At 47.0% G+C, this 16,629-nt stretch overlaps 5 protein-coding genes across 5 annotated transcripts; 2 read left to right on the forward strand and 3 right to left on the reverse strand.

Moving 5' to 3' along the window:
• Positions 1 to 44: 44 nt before the first annotated feature.
• BHQ10_007720 (uncharacterized protein) lies at positions 45 to 1,794 on the reverse strand (the record flags this gene model as incomplete). The annotated part of the gene is made up of 4 exons (XM_040880447.1): positions 45 to 1,109; positions 1,172 to 1,533; positions 1,593 to 1,698; positions 1,747 to 1,794. 4 exons carry the CDS (start codon positions 1,792 to 1,794, stop codon positions 45 to 47), a joined length of 1,581 nt encoding a protein of 526 aa, XP_040736223.1.
• A 770-nt stretch (positions 1,795 to 2,564) lies between these two features.
• On the reverse strand, positions 2,565 to 5,800 carry BHQ10_007721 (uncharacterized protein; the record flags this gene model as incomplete). Its single annotated transcript, XM_040880448.1, has 3 exons — positions 2,565 to 3,139; positions 3,193 to 3,729; positions 5,071 to 5,800. 3 exons carry the CDS (start codon positions 5,798 to 5,800, stop codon positions 2,565 to 2,567), a joined length of 1,842 nt encoding a protein of 613 aa, XP_040736224.1.
• Positions 5,801 to 8,256: 2,456 nt separating this feature from the next.
• BHQ10_007722 (uncharacterized protein) lies at positions 8,257 to 12,663 on the forward strand (the record flags this gene model as incomplete). The annotated part of the gene is made up of 7 exons (XM_040880449.1): positions 8,257 to 9,699; positions 9,760 to 9,969; positions 10,026 to 10,124; positions 10,190 to 10,984; positions 11,058 to 11,241; positions 11,341 to 11,470; positions 11,538 to 12,663. The coding sequence occupies 7 exons, from the start codon at positions 8,257 to 8,259 to the stop codon at positions 12,661 to 12,663; spliced, it is 3,987 nt and encodes a 1,328-aa protein (XP_040736225.1).
• A 443-nt stretch (positions 12,664 to 13,106) lies between these two features.
• Positions 13,107 to 13,820, forward strand: BHQ10_007723 (uncharacterized protein; the record flags this gene model as incomplete). The annotated part of the gene is made up of 1 exon (XM_040880450.1): positions 13,107 to 13,820. One exon carries the CDS (start codon positions 13,107 to 13,109, stop codon positions 13,818 to 13,820), a length of 714 nt encoding a protein of 237 aa, XP_040736226.1.
• A 275-nt stretch (positions 13,821 to 14,095) lies between these two features.
• Positions 14,096 to 16,145, reverse strand: BHQ10_007724 (uncharacterized protein; the record flags this gene model as incomplete). Its single annotated transcript, XM_040880451.1, has 9 exons — positions 14,096 to 14,114; positions 14,180 to 14,377; positions 14,443 to 14,536; positions 14,592 to 14,921; positions 14,970 to 15,187; positions 15,242 to 15,508; positions 15,559 to 15,589; positions 15,646 to 15,793; positions 15,867 to 16,145. The coding sequence occupies 9 exons, from the start codon at positions 16,143 to 16,145 to the stop codon at positions 14,096 to 14,098; spliced, it is 1,584 nt and encodes a 527-aa protein (XP_040736227.1).
• Positions 16,146 to 16,629: the final 484 nt, after the last annotated feature.

The following is a 16,629-nucleotide window of genomic DNA, read 5'->3' on the forward strand; positions in this document are numbered from 1 at the left end:
CCCATAACATTTTCATCTCTCATTATGTCTGACCATAATGGTGACTAGTGGGTGGCATCCTCGACCTGAGTCGTTGTAGCTTCATGCTTCTTTCCCAGCTCGGCATCTTCCTCGTTCTCGTCTTCACGGAGCTTGTCATTAGTGGGATCTTCTCGTTTGCCCTCAAACACTTCGGTGATCTCCTCCAATGAATGACCCTTAGTCTCAGGGAACAGAAAGTAAATTATGACCAACAACAACGCCAAAAGACAGCAGAATACAATGTAGTACTTGTACCCAATAGCTTTCATAGCAATAGAATTCACTTCGTTGCCTACGATGAGACCAGTAAAAGCAGATATGTAGCTGACAGTCAACCCGCGACTGCGAAGAGTGTAGGGAAAGATCTCAACTGGGTATGCCTGTAGTAGTGGGGTCCAAGCAATATCGTAAAAGAAGTAGTATATGAATATAAAAGCCACAACTACCCGTCCCACAGTTTCAGACTTGCTCGCGACGAAATGCGCTGTTAGAGCAGTCCAGATGATGTAGCTGCCAAGCATGCCTGCGGTGGACACTAAGAATAACTTTCGTCGCCCAACGCGGTCAATCATCAAGGCTCCAAGGAAAGTCGCGATGAGCCAGTTGAAAACTTGGAGAAGGCCGTTGATGAGGGCTTGATCATGAGTTTTTGTGATGCCGATCGTGTTCAGGACCAAGGTTATGTAATAACTGACGACGCCGACACCGTTCCATTGACTGAACCAGCCCACTATAATCGCTATCATGGTTCGTTTGCGATTTGCCTTGGTGCGGATGAGATCTAGCCAGGAGGTGGTGGATAGAGTTTCGGATTCTATTCGTAGGGATTCTTCGATCTGGTTCATTTCGAATTGAACGAGGGGGGAGTTGAGATTGCCGCCGGCGTGGTGATCTGCGAAGACTTTACGAGCTTGTTCGTGCTTGCCTCTAGAGACAAGGAAACGGGGAGACTCTGAAAGGAGCAGGACACCGGCGAGCTGGAGGAGGGGGATGGCCCCCTGGAGAAGGGAAGGAATTCGCCAGCTCCATTCGCTGTTGATCTTGAAGGTACCGTAGGTACACCACGCGGCAAAAATGGCACCAAAGTACTAATAGTTACATTAGTTACATCAATTCCAAGCTGGAAATCACTTGGAATTAAAAGACTCACGTAAAAAGTATTGTACAGGGCGGTCATTTTGCCACGGTGAGAGGGATAAGCGAGCTCTGCAACTAGGATAGGACTTGGTTGGCTGATGAAGCTCGTGCAGAACCCTAGCAAGGCACGGGCAGTCACGAAAGTGGCGAAGTTATGTGCGAGACCTTGCATAATGCTGAACGCAACGCATCCGATCAATCCACAAACCAGAGGAAGCTTGCGGCCAAAACGATCAGAGACAAACGCCACGAAAGGCAAAGAGACAACTTTTCCCAAGGGGTAGACAGCATTCATGAGACCGAGCACAGCGCCTGTTGGATAATTGAAGAACGCGCGCCATTGAGTAAGAGTTTGGAGACCGTTCATCATCGAACCTTGAATATGTGGTTAGGGCTTTGGTTGATAAGGAAGACTGTGTAAGTGTGGAACGAACCATCATATCCGACGGAGGCAGACGAGATCAAGGGGACGAGGAGGATCACGTTGAGTTGGACAAGATACCACGTGCGGTACCATGGCCGGCCGTTCGATGGGAGAATCTTTGTACGTCAGTCATGCCCAATAGCAGCATAATCACGAGTCCTTACTGCAGCAAGCTGTGCGCCAGCAGCGAGCTCGGTTTCTGTCACTCCCATGGTGTGGAAGAGTACGGGATATGTGAGGAGCGAAAGGCGTGGGCTCTTGAAGAAATCGACCAGTTGATGTTCTCAAGTGTTTGTACTCTGACTGACCAGAGTCTAGCCACGGGATGGAGACGCATCCTCAAATATAAACGACAAGCTGCATAAGGAGGAGATTAGCGGGATTTGCTTCCCCGTGGGGAACTTACATTGCATGCAAAATGAAGGTGCATAGCAGGTTCGGCTAGAAGCAAAACTATAAATCCGGCATGAACATAGTCTCGCGGGGTTGCGGTAAGTGGATATTGAAGCTATCCGCGACTCCCCGACCATTTCAGCTCCGCTCTACTCACTCCAAACTTTATCATAACAGCGATCAATTTTATTCTGTATTTCCGCAACGTCACTCGTAGGCAGCTTCTGGCCACTATGGATTTTCAAATTTAGGGTATGCTCAGTCTTGAGGCCCTAATAGAACAAGAATCATTAAGATACCAATTCCCCTAGCGATCATACATTTACCAGAAGTCACCCGGGGACCTTTTGCCCTGTATTGGTTTATAGTGAAAATCATAATGATGAAAACAGTACTTTTCTATAAAAATGACTGTCTCTTGTATTGTTCCTAACCAGAAGAACGAAAGATAAACCCCAGGTAGCTAGCAGGAATTGTGGTTGAGATGATTTCCCTTTGAGATCTCACCAGAGGTTAGTACCTACGTATGCATAAAGCATGAGTCAGGCTCAACTTGTCGTTATCCAGCAACATATTTCCCGAATACAAATCAAACGCCTACGCACACGTAGTAACCCAACCATAGGTTGTCGCAGTTGGAGTCAACAGCCGGGTTCCACGAAAGAAACTGAGCTTGTGTAATGCCATTCGCTGCTTCGATAGACGCACAGCCGTCTCCGGACTGCACAAGATAATATTTGCTGCAGTCGCTCACGATGCTAGGCATTTCGGGAGTTGGCCCAGTAGACGTGGCTGTTGGGCTAGTCGTTGTCGTTGCCCCTGGAACACCAACGCAGACGTAGTAGCCGAGATAGAGGTTGTCACAGGCTATAAAATAGATCTTGTTAGTATTTGCAGCGAGATTAGACAGAAGGTGGTCTTTCGTACTAGAGTCAATGGAAGGGTTCCAAGTGTCAAATTCCTGCGCGCTTATACCATATTTGGACTCGATAGTGGCACAACTATCACCTGATGCGACCAAGTAGAAATTGTTGCAATTAGACACAAGACCGGATTGAGTGGGCGAGTATGGGGACGAAGTTGTCGTAGTACTGACGCTGGTCGTAGTAGTCGCCCCGGGGACGCTGACACACACATAGTAACCCAACAAAAGGTTAGAGCAGCCTATACCGGGTGTAAGTCACAGAAAACTGTTTAAGAGCGGATTTGTTACAGACCAGAGTTAATTGCAGGATTCCAAGAAGCAAATTCTTGCGCACTGATTCCATATTTTGATTCGATTGCCTCGCATGTATCACCTGATGAGACCAGGTAGAAACCGTTACAGTTAGAGGCGAGACCAGTCTGGGTCGGCTGGTATGGAGAAGAGCTCGATGTCGTGGTAACAAAGGTAGATGTGATAGTAGAGGAGGGAGTGGTGGTAGTGGTAATGGATGTAGAGCTGGTGGTCGTGGTAGTGGTAGTGGTGCTAGTAGGGGAAGTCGTCGTAGCTGACGAAACTGAACCCAACACACAGTAAGACTGATTGGGTACCAGTGTCGTTGGGCAAGCGACACCTGGATTCAGAGCCTGGAACTGTGCTTCTGTCATGCCCCATTCAGCAGCAAAACTTGTGCAAGTGTCCCCGCTGCTGGCAGCCACGTCGAACTCGCATGTCACCTGGCGAGTATCCAGGACATGAGCGGAGAGCAAATTTGGGAGCAGTCCCAGGATGAACAACGGAACCAGAACCATTTTTAGATCTTGCTTGCTTACTGAAGACGAGAGACAAGGAGCTTAGCAACAAAGGTAATCAAGAAAGGTATCATGATCTGGGTAGATCATTGCCTGTTAAATAGTATTTCAAAGAAATTACACAACAGTCAGGGTTGCATTATATTTGTATATAGAAGAGGATTTTAAGTGCACGGTATCCAATGATCCATGCCCGTTCAAGTGGTTTGTTGGTTGGTTGGAGTGTTGGTTGGTTGGCTCGTTGGTTGGTTGATCAATTGTAGTTTAAAAGAGCTGGTAACCTAATTTCAGTGTCTTTATGCAGCCTTTTTACACATATCATTAGTGAAATCCAATTCTAGTACCTTCAAGCGTCAATCATGTGTACTGACTCTTTAGAGGACATGGATGAGAGGGCGGGGTGTCGGATAATGTCGGTATACTACGAAAGTCTAAAGTAGGAATAAACCCAACAGGACGGGACGAGGCTTAGATCTATCAAAGGTTACTAGATCGCTAATTCGAGGTTACTTCGCACAGTTACATGCAATAAGCTCTGCATTTTGAGGTCCGTATTAGCGCATTCCAAGATGCTGGACACGTCTCGTTAATACCTTTACAGATGGAGAGTGAAGGTGTTATCGAAAAAGAACATATCAAAATAACCGGTGGCGCAGTTTATATCATGTGGAGTTCCACGCTATATCCTTGTCTTTCCATGATGCAGACCAGATTGAATGATTAGATTACAGGTATATATAACCCAGAGTTTCGCTAAACGATACAAAAGATATGTGCTTAGTACCTACACATATAGAAGATGTAATGCAATTTGTAAAGAGGCCCAATCTTTCGCTAATAGACAACAAGTGGAAAACGTCTCGGATATAAACCGGGGCGTTAGTCTGTTGCAACATCTCTTGGATGCATGAAATACTGGTATCGCTTGCACTAGTTGCTCGTACTGAGGACATCACGCCGAGTGGACTTAATGAATCCTTGCAAGGATAAGAGTCAATGTTTCTATACGTAGCTCCCATCGTATTTGGTACGGATAGCGCGGCTATGAGTCGGGATCAGGGGGAATACACCGCATATACCTACCTGGGTAAACTTGAAATAAATTTAAGTACCTCCAATTGAGGAATTCATTGCTCACACCTCGTGCTGTTATTGCACATTACTTGTGTATTTATCATACAAATATGCAGTATTAAGATCATTATTGTGTATTAAACATCGTGTGGGCACTGCCCTGTAAAACATGACATCAGGTCTGATTGAAATCTAGAGTATCTCGAATGCAACCAAGAACAAACATATCAACCACCAACCTGAAAACACAATGACCCTCCTAGCTGAACTTTGATTGGTGGGCTGACATGTCACGGATGGTAACTGGAGAGCGCAGGCAGCAGATGTGATAGACGCGGAAATATTCGATGCGGCAGCTGAGTTTATGGCCGCACCGCAAGGGTTTGCAGGTGGCGTAACAGGCGAAAGAATGGCACAAGAATTTTGACCGTCTAGGTTTTCCGTATTCCAAACATCCACTGTCCCCGTCACATTGAAAGTAAAGCTCTCCTTGGTACCCGCGCAGACGCTACTGGCTGAAGCAGCGACGAGATCGGGCTGTTGCGTGCCGTTTCGGGTCGTGAAAACGATGCTATTCGTGAAGACGATCCTATTTTCATTGCTTTGACTGGTACTGTTGGGTGAGACTGCCTCTGGGTACGTTGAACAGTTATTCGTAAACAAGGACCAGGCGAGCCGCCATCGGCCATTAATGCCATTTAGTTTGGAAATAGCGGCCCAGCCAAAGTATGGGTCACTGCTTGAGAAGTTTGTGGAGGAGAAATCCATGAACGAAGTGAAAATCTCGTCAGAGACGTTGGTGTCACTCGTGATGGAGAACTGGATAGAAGGGTTGATGTATGGCGCATATTGACTGTCTTGTATAGCGAAAACAATCGGTAGGAGAGGGTCTGGTGCGTAAGTATCGTTGCGCGGGAACACAAGATCGACTTCCACGGTGGCAGGGAACGTCGAGTTCCCGGCTTCAACATCACTGAGAAGCAAGGCTACTAACAAAGCCAAGAAGATAAACGACATGTTGACACTCTAGGCTTAGGTTCTCAAGTAGGAGAGACAAGTGGCGGCAACAGAGATGGTGGAATGAAGGGAAGATGAAAAGAGAAGAGAGGAATGGGAGGGCAAGGAGATACTGACAGATGCCGATGAGGAGAATGGAAAAGGAGAGACGCTGGAGTGTGGTGGGTGTGTGGGTCGACGATTGCATGGTTCTATGCGGCTGAATCTGTACATACAGTAAGTTACAGATGATCGTACGGGCCTATGGGGTGGATGGAGACGGGCGGTTCCGAGGCCCCACAACCTAAGTTAATCGAGACGTCCAAGGACCCTGAATTCGAGGACCCACGTGCTCATAAGTCCGTATTGTTACTGGTTTGGAAAAATAGGGGTTTCTATGTACCCCCGCGATCACTCGACCTTCCCCATCCATACAATGGCCATTTTATTCTTGGTGGCGAGGTTTGGGACATGGAGATGGTTACAAATCCGTCCAGATTCGAGTCCAAACATCACATTCACTCCTGACTCAATACCCGTACTCACTCCCATACCATCAATCAAACCTACCTAATCTTCTTATTTCACTGAGAATAGTTCCAACCTTTGCGAATTGGACTCGTGCTCGATTGATTGTTTCATCTGAAGTATACCGATTCCAGAAGCCCTGTTTTGCCCTGTGTACTACAGATACGATGGTCGAAATCCTTGTTTATTTCCCGCTCTAGCTTGATTGCGATTTGATGATGTCTTTACGATTTTGAGTAGAACCCCTCCTTTACACTAAAAGTAGATAGTATGTGGCGATACTAGTAAAAGCAATTATGGTGTGGTTAGCCCTGGCCGGGTCTCGGTGGCGCGACATGAGTCGTATCCTTGAGTCCACGGCGAGACTTTGATTTATATGGCTGCATTTAATAAACCACTCCACTTTCATGCAGATTTAGTCGCCGAATTAAATGAAAAAGTGATATGCATATTTTGCGGCGCAGCCTCCATTTACATGGTAGGTATCATTATATGCCTCTAAGGTTGAGCCACATCTTACGATTCTATACTAGACAAGGTTGATAGCCATATTCGAACCTTGTCATCCGAATTCTAACTTATCTGAGTGCTATTCTACTAGAATAGAAAGAGATGAAAGGACCCGACAAGAGCACATGTCCGGTAGCTGAGCGGCGACATATCATCAGAATTGTGTGTAAGACTCCAGTGCGTATATCTGAAACTCCCTAGGCTCACTGAGACTTGTCGAAGCCTAGATAGACGGGACGAGGCGGAATGATACTATACAAAAACTCTAATCACGCGGCTAGCATTATTACTATCGCGGTAAATCTATTTTACCTGCGGCACAGCATCTGGAACTAAACAAGACTGAAGCCAATGTAACCATAATGCCTAAGTACGGCACGTGTTAACATTTGTGGCTACTTCTACTTGCATGAGCATGTCTCTTCATGCATGGAAGAGCGCCTGTGCTGTGTTTTCAGTCTTTACCATGAGTCAGGTCATGATGATGATTATTTCCGTAGTTGATAATTGAAATGTGGTGGAAAGGCACAAGCGCCCGCTTTCTAATCAAAAAGTGATCATATGCTGCCCGACCATGGTATAGAAAAAGCAATTGTACGAATTGTCTCGGAAATATTTGCGTTGATCCCTGTGCTTTAGTATATTGTTGCTTGTGATGACTGTCTGGTCCGTCGATTGATTCGGACTGGGCTGAACCAATTCAAGTTAGACAACTTATGTTCCCCTTGACTCCATGAAATGACGATAGGAAGTAGCTATAATTGTTGTTTATCCCCAAGATTACCTATTAAAGTTACTACATAACAAGTTCGTCGTATAGTGCGTCTTTATCCTTACACGTGTGCTACTCCGACCTTGACCGTCTCCTTTTCGTAAGAAAATAGTTATAAGAGTAGCTCTGAAGCTCTTTAGGTTTTTCTACAAGAAGTTCATTAAGGCTGTTGCTTTCCCTTCTATCCCAAACCCCCTGTCTCATAGAATTGTCGGCAACAATGTCTCTTTCAATCTGCTTGTATCTGATCCTTGGTGCTATCAATCTCCACCTTATATCTTCAGTGCAAGCTGGTTCTTGGTCATCAGGCCCAGCTGGACTTCGGTTCTCCGCCAGCCCAGGCTATCGCGGAGTTGGAGATGCTTGTCCAATGCGTTGCAGCACTTCCGGGGCTGTATATAGAAACTGGTCGGTTTTCCACAGCCTAGAGCAAACCCGCCTATGTGGACAGACCCTGTTCTCTCTTTTCAATATCTATGATGATGTTGAAGACCCTAACAGACAACACAAAATTTATGCCTGTTCATCTTACGGTCCGGACTGGGTCAATCTACCATCCCAAAGTTTCCCGGTGGCCATTGTAAACAATACAAACACAACGTATCAACTGGGATGGTGGACCGATGGCACATTCCAACCGACTGTCATACAGAGCCTAGCCCGAGAAATGGGCAAATATTTTCGCAGCGGACATGGCTCGATAAACGAGTCTGCAGTTCTCTTTGCCCAGACTGGGGGCGGTGCCGCCGGTATTTACATTGGGAAAGGCCTGCAATATGAGGGTGTTGCAGATTTTGCTCTCAAGTACTTGCAAGATACCATCCAGTCCCTCAACGTCCACAGCGGAAATGTGGCCATGCAGCTTTGTGGTCCCCGCTATGATGCCGATCACACCTTTGGCTTCATCGCTGCTAGTAATGGTACCTTCAGTCAAATCCAAAACGCCATTCAAACTTGGTACAAGGGGGGCTGCCTCTCTTTTTACGCTTCTCAAAATATTAGTGGTCCTTCCTATTTTGCAACCCTCTCTCGAAACTCAAGTATTGCTGGAAATGCAACAAGCTCGACAAATGTGACTTCGGTCTATCCCGCTCGTGGCTCACGCCTTCGGGCACGTGGTGACTGCACGACTGTCCAGGTTCAATCTGGTGATTCCTGTAGTTCTTTAGCCTCCAAATGCGGAATTTCTGCCGCAGACTTTACACAGTTTAATCCAGCATCCAATCTTTGCTCCTCACTTCAGCCAGGTCAGCACGTATGCTGTTCGTCCGGGACGTTGCCAGACTTCGCGCCGTCACCCAATGCTGATGGATCGTGTGCCACGTACACAATTGTCGCTGGCGATTCGTGCTCGGCAATTATAGCCACTTACAGCTTGACACTGGACGAGTTGAACAATTACAACCAAGACACCTGGGGCTGGGGAGGTTGCAACGATTTGCTAATCGGTAACATAATCTGCCTAAGCTCTGGTACACCACCGATGCCGGCCACTGATACAAACGCCGTGTGCGGTCCCACCGTGCCTGGCACGGTGGCACCGACAAATGGGACAGCAATTTCAGAGCTCAACCCCTCCCCCCTGAATGCCTGCTGCAATATCTGGGGTCAGTGTGGCATTACGGCCGACTTCTGTACCGCTACCAACTCAAGCACGGGAGCTCCAGGGACGGCCGCACCTGGTACAAATGGGTGTATCTCCAATTGCGGCACAGACATCGTCAAGAGCGGTGCACCAGCCACATATCGGAACATCGCCTATTACGAAGGTTCTAATTTCGACCGCTCCTGTCTCTATCAGGACATTTTGCAAGTCGACACCTCGTTGACGCATTTGCATTTTGCATTTGGCACCCTAGACCCGACCAACTACACTGTCAGTGTTGGCGATGCACTTAGTTCGTACGAATTTGAAAACCTGAAGCGCTTGTCGGGGCCCCTGCGAATCCTGACAATTGGCGGCTGGGATTTCTCGACTGGTGCTAGCACGTACACTATATTCCGCGAGGGTGTGGCTGCGGCCAACCGTTTGGCTATGGCGACGAGCATTGCGAATTTTATCAAAGACAATGGATTGGATGGTGTGGATATTGATTGGGAGTATCCTGGTGTACGTATAGGAGATGCTCTAAAGGAGTCGAAAATGTAGAAATATGCTTACCTCACCTAGGCACCAGATATTCCCGGTATTCCACCCGCCAGTACTGATGACGGCTCCAACTACTTGGATTTCTTGGTGCTTCTGAAAAATCTGCTTGACGGTAAATCGCTGTCAATCGCGGCTCCAGCATCTTACTGGTATCTGAAGGGCTTCCCCATTGCTCAAATTAGCAAGGTTGTAGACTATATTGTCTTCATGGCGTATGATCTCCATGGCCAAGTCAGTAAACTATGGACTCTCCAGGTACTTTTTCTGTTGCTAATTCTTGTCAATAGTGGGATTATGGCAAGACAAGCTCTCAAGAAGGGTGTCTGACAGGCAATTGTTTACGAAGCCACGTGAACTTGACTGAAACGCTGTCTGCATTATCTATGGTCTGTGACCTTCATCAGTCTCATACTGGGACAAGACTGATGTTTGCATACTCACCGTCGTCTAGGTTACAAAAGCCGGCGTACCCTCTAACAAGGTTGTCGTTGGAGTTTCAAGCTATGGCCGCTCTTTTGCGATGGCCGAAACTGGCTGTTACACTGAGAACTGTTTCTTCACTGGATCTGCATCAGCATCCAATGCAGAGCCAGGCGTCTGCACGAACACGGCAGGGTACATTTCAAACGCAGAGATTAATGAGATCATAGGTAATGCGAGCAGAGTCACGACTTCCTACGTCGACGAATCAAGCAACAGCAACATCCTTGTCTACGACGGTACCCAATGGGTTGCTTACATGGATGACTCAATAAAGTCTGATCGCGTTGCGTTCTACCAAGGCTTAGAAATGGGCGGTGGCACTCTTTGGGCTTCCGACCTTTCAGAGTATAATACAGCTCCTTATCCGAGCACCAGTTGGACTAATTTCGTCGAACTTGCTGGATTTGGGACGGATCCGTACGCTGAAGGTAATCGGACCGGCAACTGGACGACCCTGACCTGTTCGGACCAATCCGTCACAGATCTCAAGGACTTAACTTCAAAGGAGCGGTGGGACCAGATGGACTGCCCTAATGCCTGGGCAGATGCCGTCAATGTCTGGCTCAAAATCGACCAACCTGCCAAATCACTAACCTTTACTGAGTCAATCTCGAACACGCTTCACGCCCCTGAGATGGCCGCTTGTGGGGACTTTAAAGACACCAGCAATTGTGTTCAGACCTATACCTGTGCGGGAGTTGTAGGAGACGGCACTGGCCCGGCTGGCTATGAGATCTGGAACTCAATGGTCATTGTGCACGAGGTGAGCCCAATAGGAAGAAACCCGGTAAAACTCCTATTTATCATGATGGAAATTGTTGACTCCGGTTATTCAGATTTATACCACCTATATTAAGGCTCTACACGATGCTTTCAGTGACGTGGTCAGTCCGGCACTCCAAAATCTCGAAGACACGTTCGCGCCCGTCTCCCCTCCAGAGAGTGACGAGTGGCTTGGTATTCTACTGTCTGTGATCGGTCTCGTAGGTACCATCGGCGGTTCTGCGTTTTTCAATTCATGTATGTGCTACCTCCCCTTTCCATCCTTGTTTCACAAATCCTCTTCCACCTTTCCTCGTTGCGTCAACTATCTAGTCGCCTGCTTACATATCTTTAAAGATTTGTCTGCCATGCCTTATTTTAAAGCCAATAAAGCTCTCTACGACAACCTAAAGGATACCACTAAAGCAATTGTGTCGTTTGGCACAAGTCTGACTTCTACCTTGTATAAACCAGGAAGCGTATCAGCGTAAGTTGTCCCACAAATATACCTTATATTCTTTACGGGCAACTACTGAGGCTGACGCGGGTTGCAGCGGGGATTGGACCCTTCAGGACCAGGCCGTGTTCTCCCAGTACATGGGCCAGTCCATCTTTGCCTGGGCCAATTTGACCCAGATAGCATTGAAGAGTCTTTTCGACGGCGACACAGATGGACTAACAGCGCTCACCAATCTCATTTCAGACGGCAAGCTCATTGAAGGTTCCGCCGATGGTGCAGAGGCCGATTATCCCACCGACCTTGACAGCACCTATGCTGCGCTGGAGGCAAGTATCGCTACGTCTTTTTTTGCTTTTACAATCCCAGCTCTCTGGAACTTTTCAAGCACGTACGCATTTGTCGTAGACTCTGGCGCTTCATGTGATACCAGCAACCCGCTTTCTGCATACATGAGCAGCGACGACATGACTGCCTCCGGGTATTGCTACAACGACGATTGGTATTACCTGGTCTACCCACACTCATCACCAAGTACCAACTGTACAACCGGTTCTGTAGGTACTGCAGAATGTGATGACTATATATTCGGAGCAGTTCCAGGTATCAAGTCTCTTGATGGCACGTTTGGGGGCGTCACTCTCGCGGCACTAATTGTCGGTGCCGTGAATACCTACGTGAGCAACGGCAACGCAAACGGCGGTGCCATCGCTGATCCCGCAAACTCTGGTACATTGGATCAACTATACGATCAGAATATCACCGCACCCGGGTATGTCACGATTCCGGTCTGCAGCCCAGCCACGGCTCAGGCAGCAATCAGCGCCAAACAAAGCACCGTGGCCAACTATCCCTGCAATGCACTGCAGGCGATCAGCGACTGTGGCGATTCATCATTTGTCGACCAGACTAGCGATGCATCTCCAAGTGTCAACGACTGTTTGCAGATCGTGGCCAATATCCAGAATACGCTGGGTGAGTGGGAGGTGGAAAACGCCGTCGAGGAACAGCACCAGTTAGTGCAGTATGGCAGCTGCAAATTCGGTGTCCAGGGTACAGCTATCAATGGCAACGTCAACTTCCACGTTGGCGCCCAGGATGTTATAGACATAATCCATTCGTCGATAAGCAAATTTGCTTCGAACGGCTTGGTCGGTGCCAAAGGTTCTATGGACTGCAACGGTGACGTGAAACAGCAGCCGGTAGACTGGGGTCTATATTGAGGCTATGCTGACTACTACTTAATTCGGGATATGTATGAGGCAACATCTTATGCGGGATAATTGATTTCATTACGAGGTTACTTACTTGTCTGTGTCGCTTATCTATGAACTATGTCAGATTACCTTTCAACAATCGTACAGTCAGTGGAACATTTCTTAAGTATTATTGGAATCTATATAGTTTGTCATATATTCCACCTAGGTATAGAACTAAAAATCCAAGATTGAAGCAAGACAGATTGAATATCCTGAATAGGCAAAATTTACTGATTAGGGCTATCGTGATCCCATGACATCTGGATGGAGAGATAACGCTACAAGTCAGTGATAAAGTGGGGTTGAACGTATGTCTTGAGTGAGCTGACCAGTTGAACACATTCTTCGTTCCTCTTCTCAACTTGAAAACAGTAGCAGCAAGAGCGAAATCCGAGAAATTATCACAAATGTCTGCCGACCTTTTGAAGCCGCTCGCCACATTCTGTACGCAGTCGATCTCCCAGCGATACATCAAGACTGTCAGAAATCTAGGCGATGCATGGCGCACTCTGGCGGAACAACCGCTATTGCCTGAGCACACAGATTTAGCCGTAATCGAAACGACGTTCGGCGTGACTTTGACGATAAGAAACGATTTTAATAGCAAAGATTTCTTCGCGATGTTGGACATCCCATCTCTCGAATCAGCAAGTCAGGGCGTGCCAAGAAAACATGGCATAACAACCCCCCCTCGGCATTTTCGAATATTTGCTGATTACGGTACCGATTTTATCTGGCTTAATTATAATGATCCTATATACGACGGCGAAAGCAGCTACATTGAACTCGAGGATGCACTGTCCGGCTTTCCACACGAGGTATTTGACAACTATGATTCCTGGGTAGAAATATATACGGTCAATTTCAAGAAGAGATGTGACGATCCTGGCGATTACTCTGTGCATGTCTTCCCTACAGTGGCAGAGGAAGTTGCGTGGAATGTTGCTGGGTTTTTACTTGCCTGGCGTATTGCGTTGGCTCCGCATGTGGGTAGCGTTGAGTTGGCAGTTGGCCGCGATAAATATCTTCTCAAGAAGGGAGACGATACAGAGAACGAGGTGACCTACAAATTTTTGGAGAACCAAGCCGAGGTTCTAGCAAAGAAAGAGACAGTCGAATGAAAGGAGTATTATCTTTATCGAGTTTGAATTTTCTTCAGTGCATGCTAGAAAATCCACATGTAGTACCACTTATGTCACTCCTAATTGATGCCTTCTAGGCATGTCAATACTATCCAGGTATTTAGATATCGACTAGAGCCGAAGACCACAATAACTAGATACTCTTCTGGCCCGAACTCTGAAGCGTGCTTAGGCAATTAGGTATCGCAAATCAATTCCATGTCTCATTGTGATCTCTGAAAATCCATTTGCGACATGACATCGGCATACTGGCCTTAATAAATATATCGGAAACTAGAAGAACACAAATGTCAGCTTTTCCTCTAATCAATAATAAACCAAAAAGAAGAAATACGTACTTCAAGTTCTCTCGATCAGTCAAGTCCAAAAAGGCAGTAGCATCCAAATCCCTTCCTTGTAGACCACCCTCCATCTCCGACTGGATCTTGTCACGTTTCTTGTTCTCCCATCGTAGGAGAAGGCCAAGAATTGAGATCAGCACGACTTCGATGAGATGAGAGCCGATCATGGACCAGATGCCGAGGGAGTATGTTGGTCTGCATGTATTAGCCGCGTGATTCAATTAATGTGCTAATAGAGAGGGAGGAGCAAAGAGACATACGATTGATCAGTCTTGTAAAAGAACGGACCCGCAATATTACCGGTGCAATATCCGAGGAATAGTACGGCATTCGTCACGACTTTCTTAGTATGTCCTAGATACCACTTTTGCATCAGCTATCACTCATGCAAGCAGAGGGGGGACCGTACCAGCAGTATTAGCAATCTGCATACTGAGCACCAACACAAACGCTGCATTATACGGTCCCGTCAAATAGTAACAAAGCAATCTTCCAATCTTGCGGTCAAGAGGGACAAATCGTAGTCCAAATGCACCCGTGATATTAGGTATCAAGAACAGAAGGACGAATACGCAACGTTTATTCTCGAATCGATCGTTTAGGAAGACGCAGAGTAGAATGGAGAGGGCGATGATGACCCCGTAGGGAATTTGCATTAGTGTAGTGACGAGAGTTGAGAAGCCGAAGCCTTGGATGATGATGGTACCGAAGTTAGAGATTCCGCCGTTGGGGACGTTACCTATAAGATCAGTACTGGTCTGTTTGAATGTAAGAAATGAGAACCTACAGACGACACCAAGGAAGAAGAACATGTATAGCTTGTAGTCGGTAAAGGCTTCCCGGATCTGGTATGGTTTCAGGTGCTTGTTTTCAATACCAGTCTGATTCTCGCGCAAACGTTCCACGGCGATACGGCGTTCTCGTAATGTCAAGCCTTTGGCCGTTACTGGGCTGTCAGGAAGAAAGATGAACATGACGATGCCCCATGCCGAACACAGGGCACCACTTTTATGCCACGTTAGTAAACCGACTTGTGTCAAAGAAGGCTTAGGGTCATACATTATCAAAAACTCATATTTCCACGACGGCAATGCGCCTCGAATATGACCAATACCATACCCTAGGAGCCCACCTAATGCGATTCCAAAGCCATTGGCCGTATACCAGAGGCCAATACGAACGGGTTGCTCTCGTCTCGTGTACCACATACTGGTTACTAGCATGAAACCTGGATCAGAACATGCTTCGGCGGCACCGGCGAGTGCTCGCAGCACTCCCAGGGTAGCGAAGTTGTGGCATGCAGCTTGAAGCATGAGGAAGACGCCCCTATTTCATTCGTTAGTCTGGTATTGATGAGTCCATAAGGGGTGATTTACCACATGAAGATATTGAAGCCAAGATATTTGCCTAGACATAACTAAGTCTATAACACCAAATAAGGGACATTTTGAAGTGATACATACCAATAGGCAACTTCTGCAACAAGAAATTGGTGGGAAAAGCCCAGACCAAGAACCCAAAATAAAACAAACTACTCAGCCAACTGTACTCGGTCCCGACGAGATGAAGATCATTCCGGATACCAAATATAGCAGCATAGCTAAGCGTCGTCTTTTCCTCCGCAGAACACATCAACACCCATGCCCATTGTCAGAGATAGAAAGGAGGAAGGAGAATCACGAACCTTATCAATATAAAAAAATGCATAACAAACCGCCAGGTACGGTAAAATCATGAAATCGATCTTGCGTAATACTTTCTTCTCATCCTCGTAGCTGACGTGTTCGTGGAGTTCATCGCTGTTTTCGAAAAGGGCGAGCGCCGCGTCGCCGTCATGAGTGTTCCACTTTTTGGCTTGGAGAGGGTCTTCGACTGTAGGTAGCGCGTGTTCGCGGTGGGTTGTTGCTGTTATATCGTTGGATAAGGGAGGGAGCTCAGCTCCTGTTGTCTTTGATTGTCCCATTTCGACTTATATGTCCAATGGAGACGTTTAAAGATCTTTGTATCGCTTGGGATGGTTCAAGCAGATAAAGAACAAAAAAGGAAATTTGCAACACAGCGCAATGATCATATTTTGAACCTCCAGCCCAGTGAGGAGCAACATCAAGTACGGCATTTTTGCCGATCATCTGCTCCCCAAGATCAACTTACTTTCCCTACCGCTCAGGCCCATAGGAGACCTCTCCGACCCCGTACATATATCTCCTCCGAACGTAGAGTACTACGTAGTACATTATCGCGGAGTATTTGCGAAGCGGAGAAATAGGGTCTGCAGATCAATGCCCCCAAACTTTGCGGGAGGTGGAGTATAAAGTATGGGGAAGTCCCTTCAAATGTTGGATACGCGGGGTTGAACTTACCAAACCTGGTGGCTTTGATAAAGTGGAAAGTCTATTCATAAGTAGTGTTGACTTGGTTGGTGGACAAACCTGTTTAGGGTGATGTGT

Source organism: Talaromyces amestolkiae (assembly GCF_001896365.1).
Source record: "Talaromyces amestolkiae strain CIB chromosome Unknown scaffold16.1, whole genome shotgun sequence".
NCBI classification, from domain to species: Eukaryota; Fungi; Ascomycota; class Eurotiomycetes; order Eurotiales; family Trichocomaceae; genus Talaromyces; species Talaromyces amestolkiae.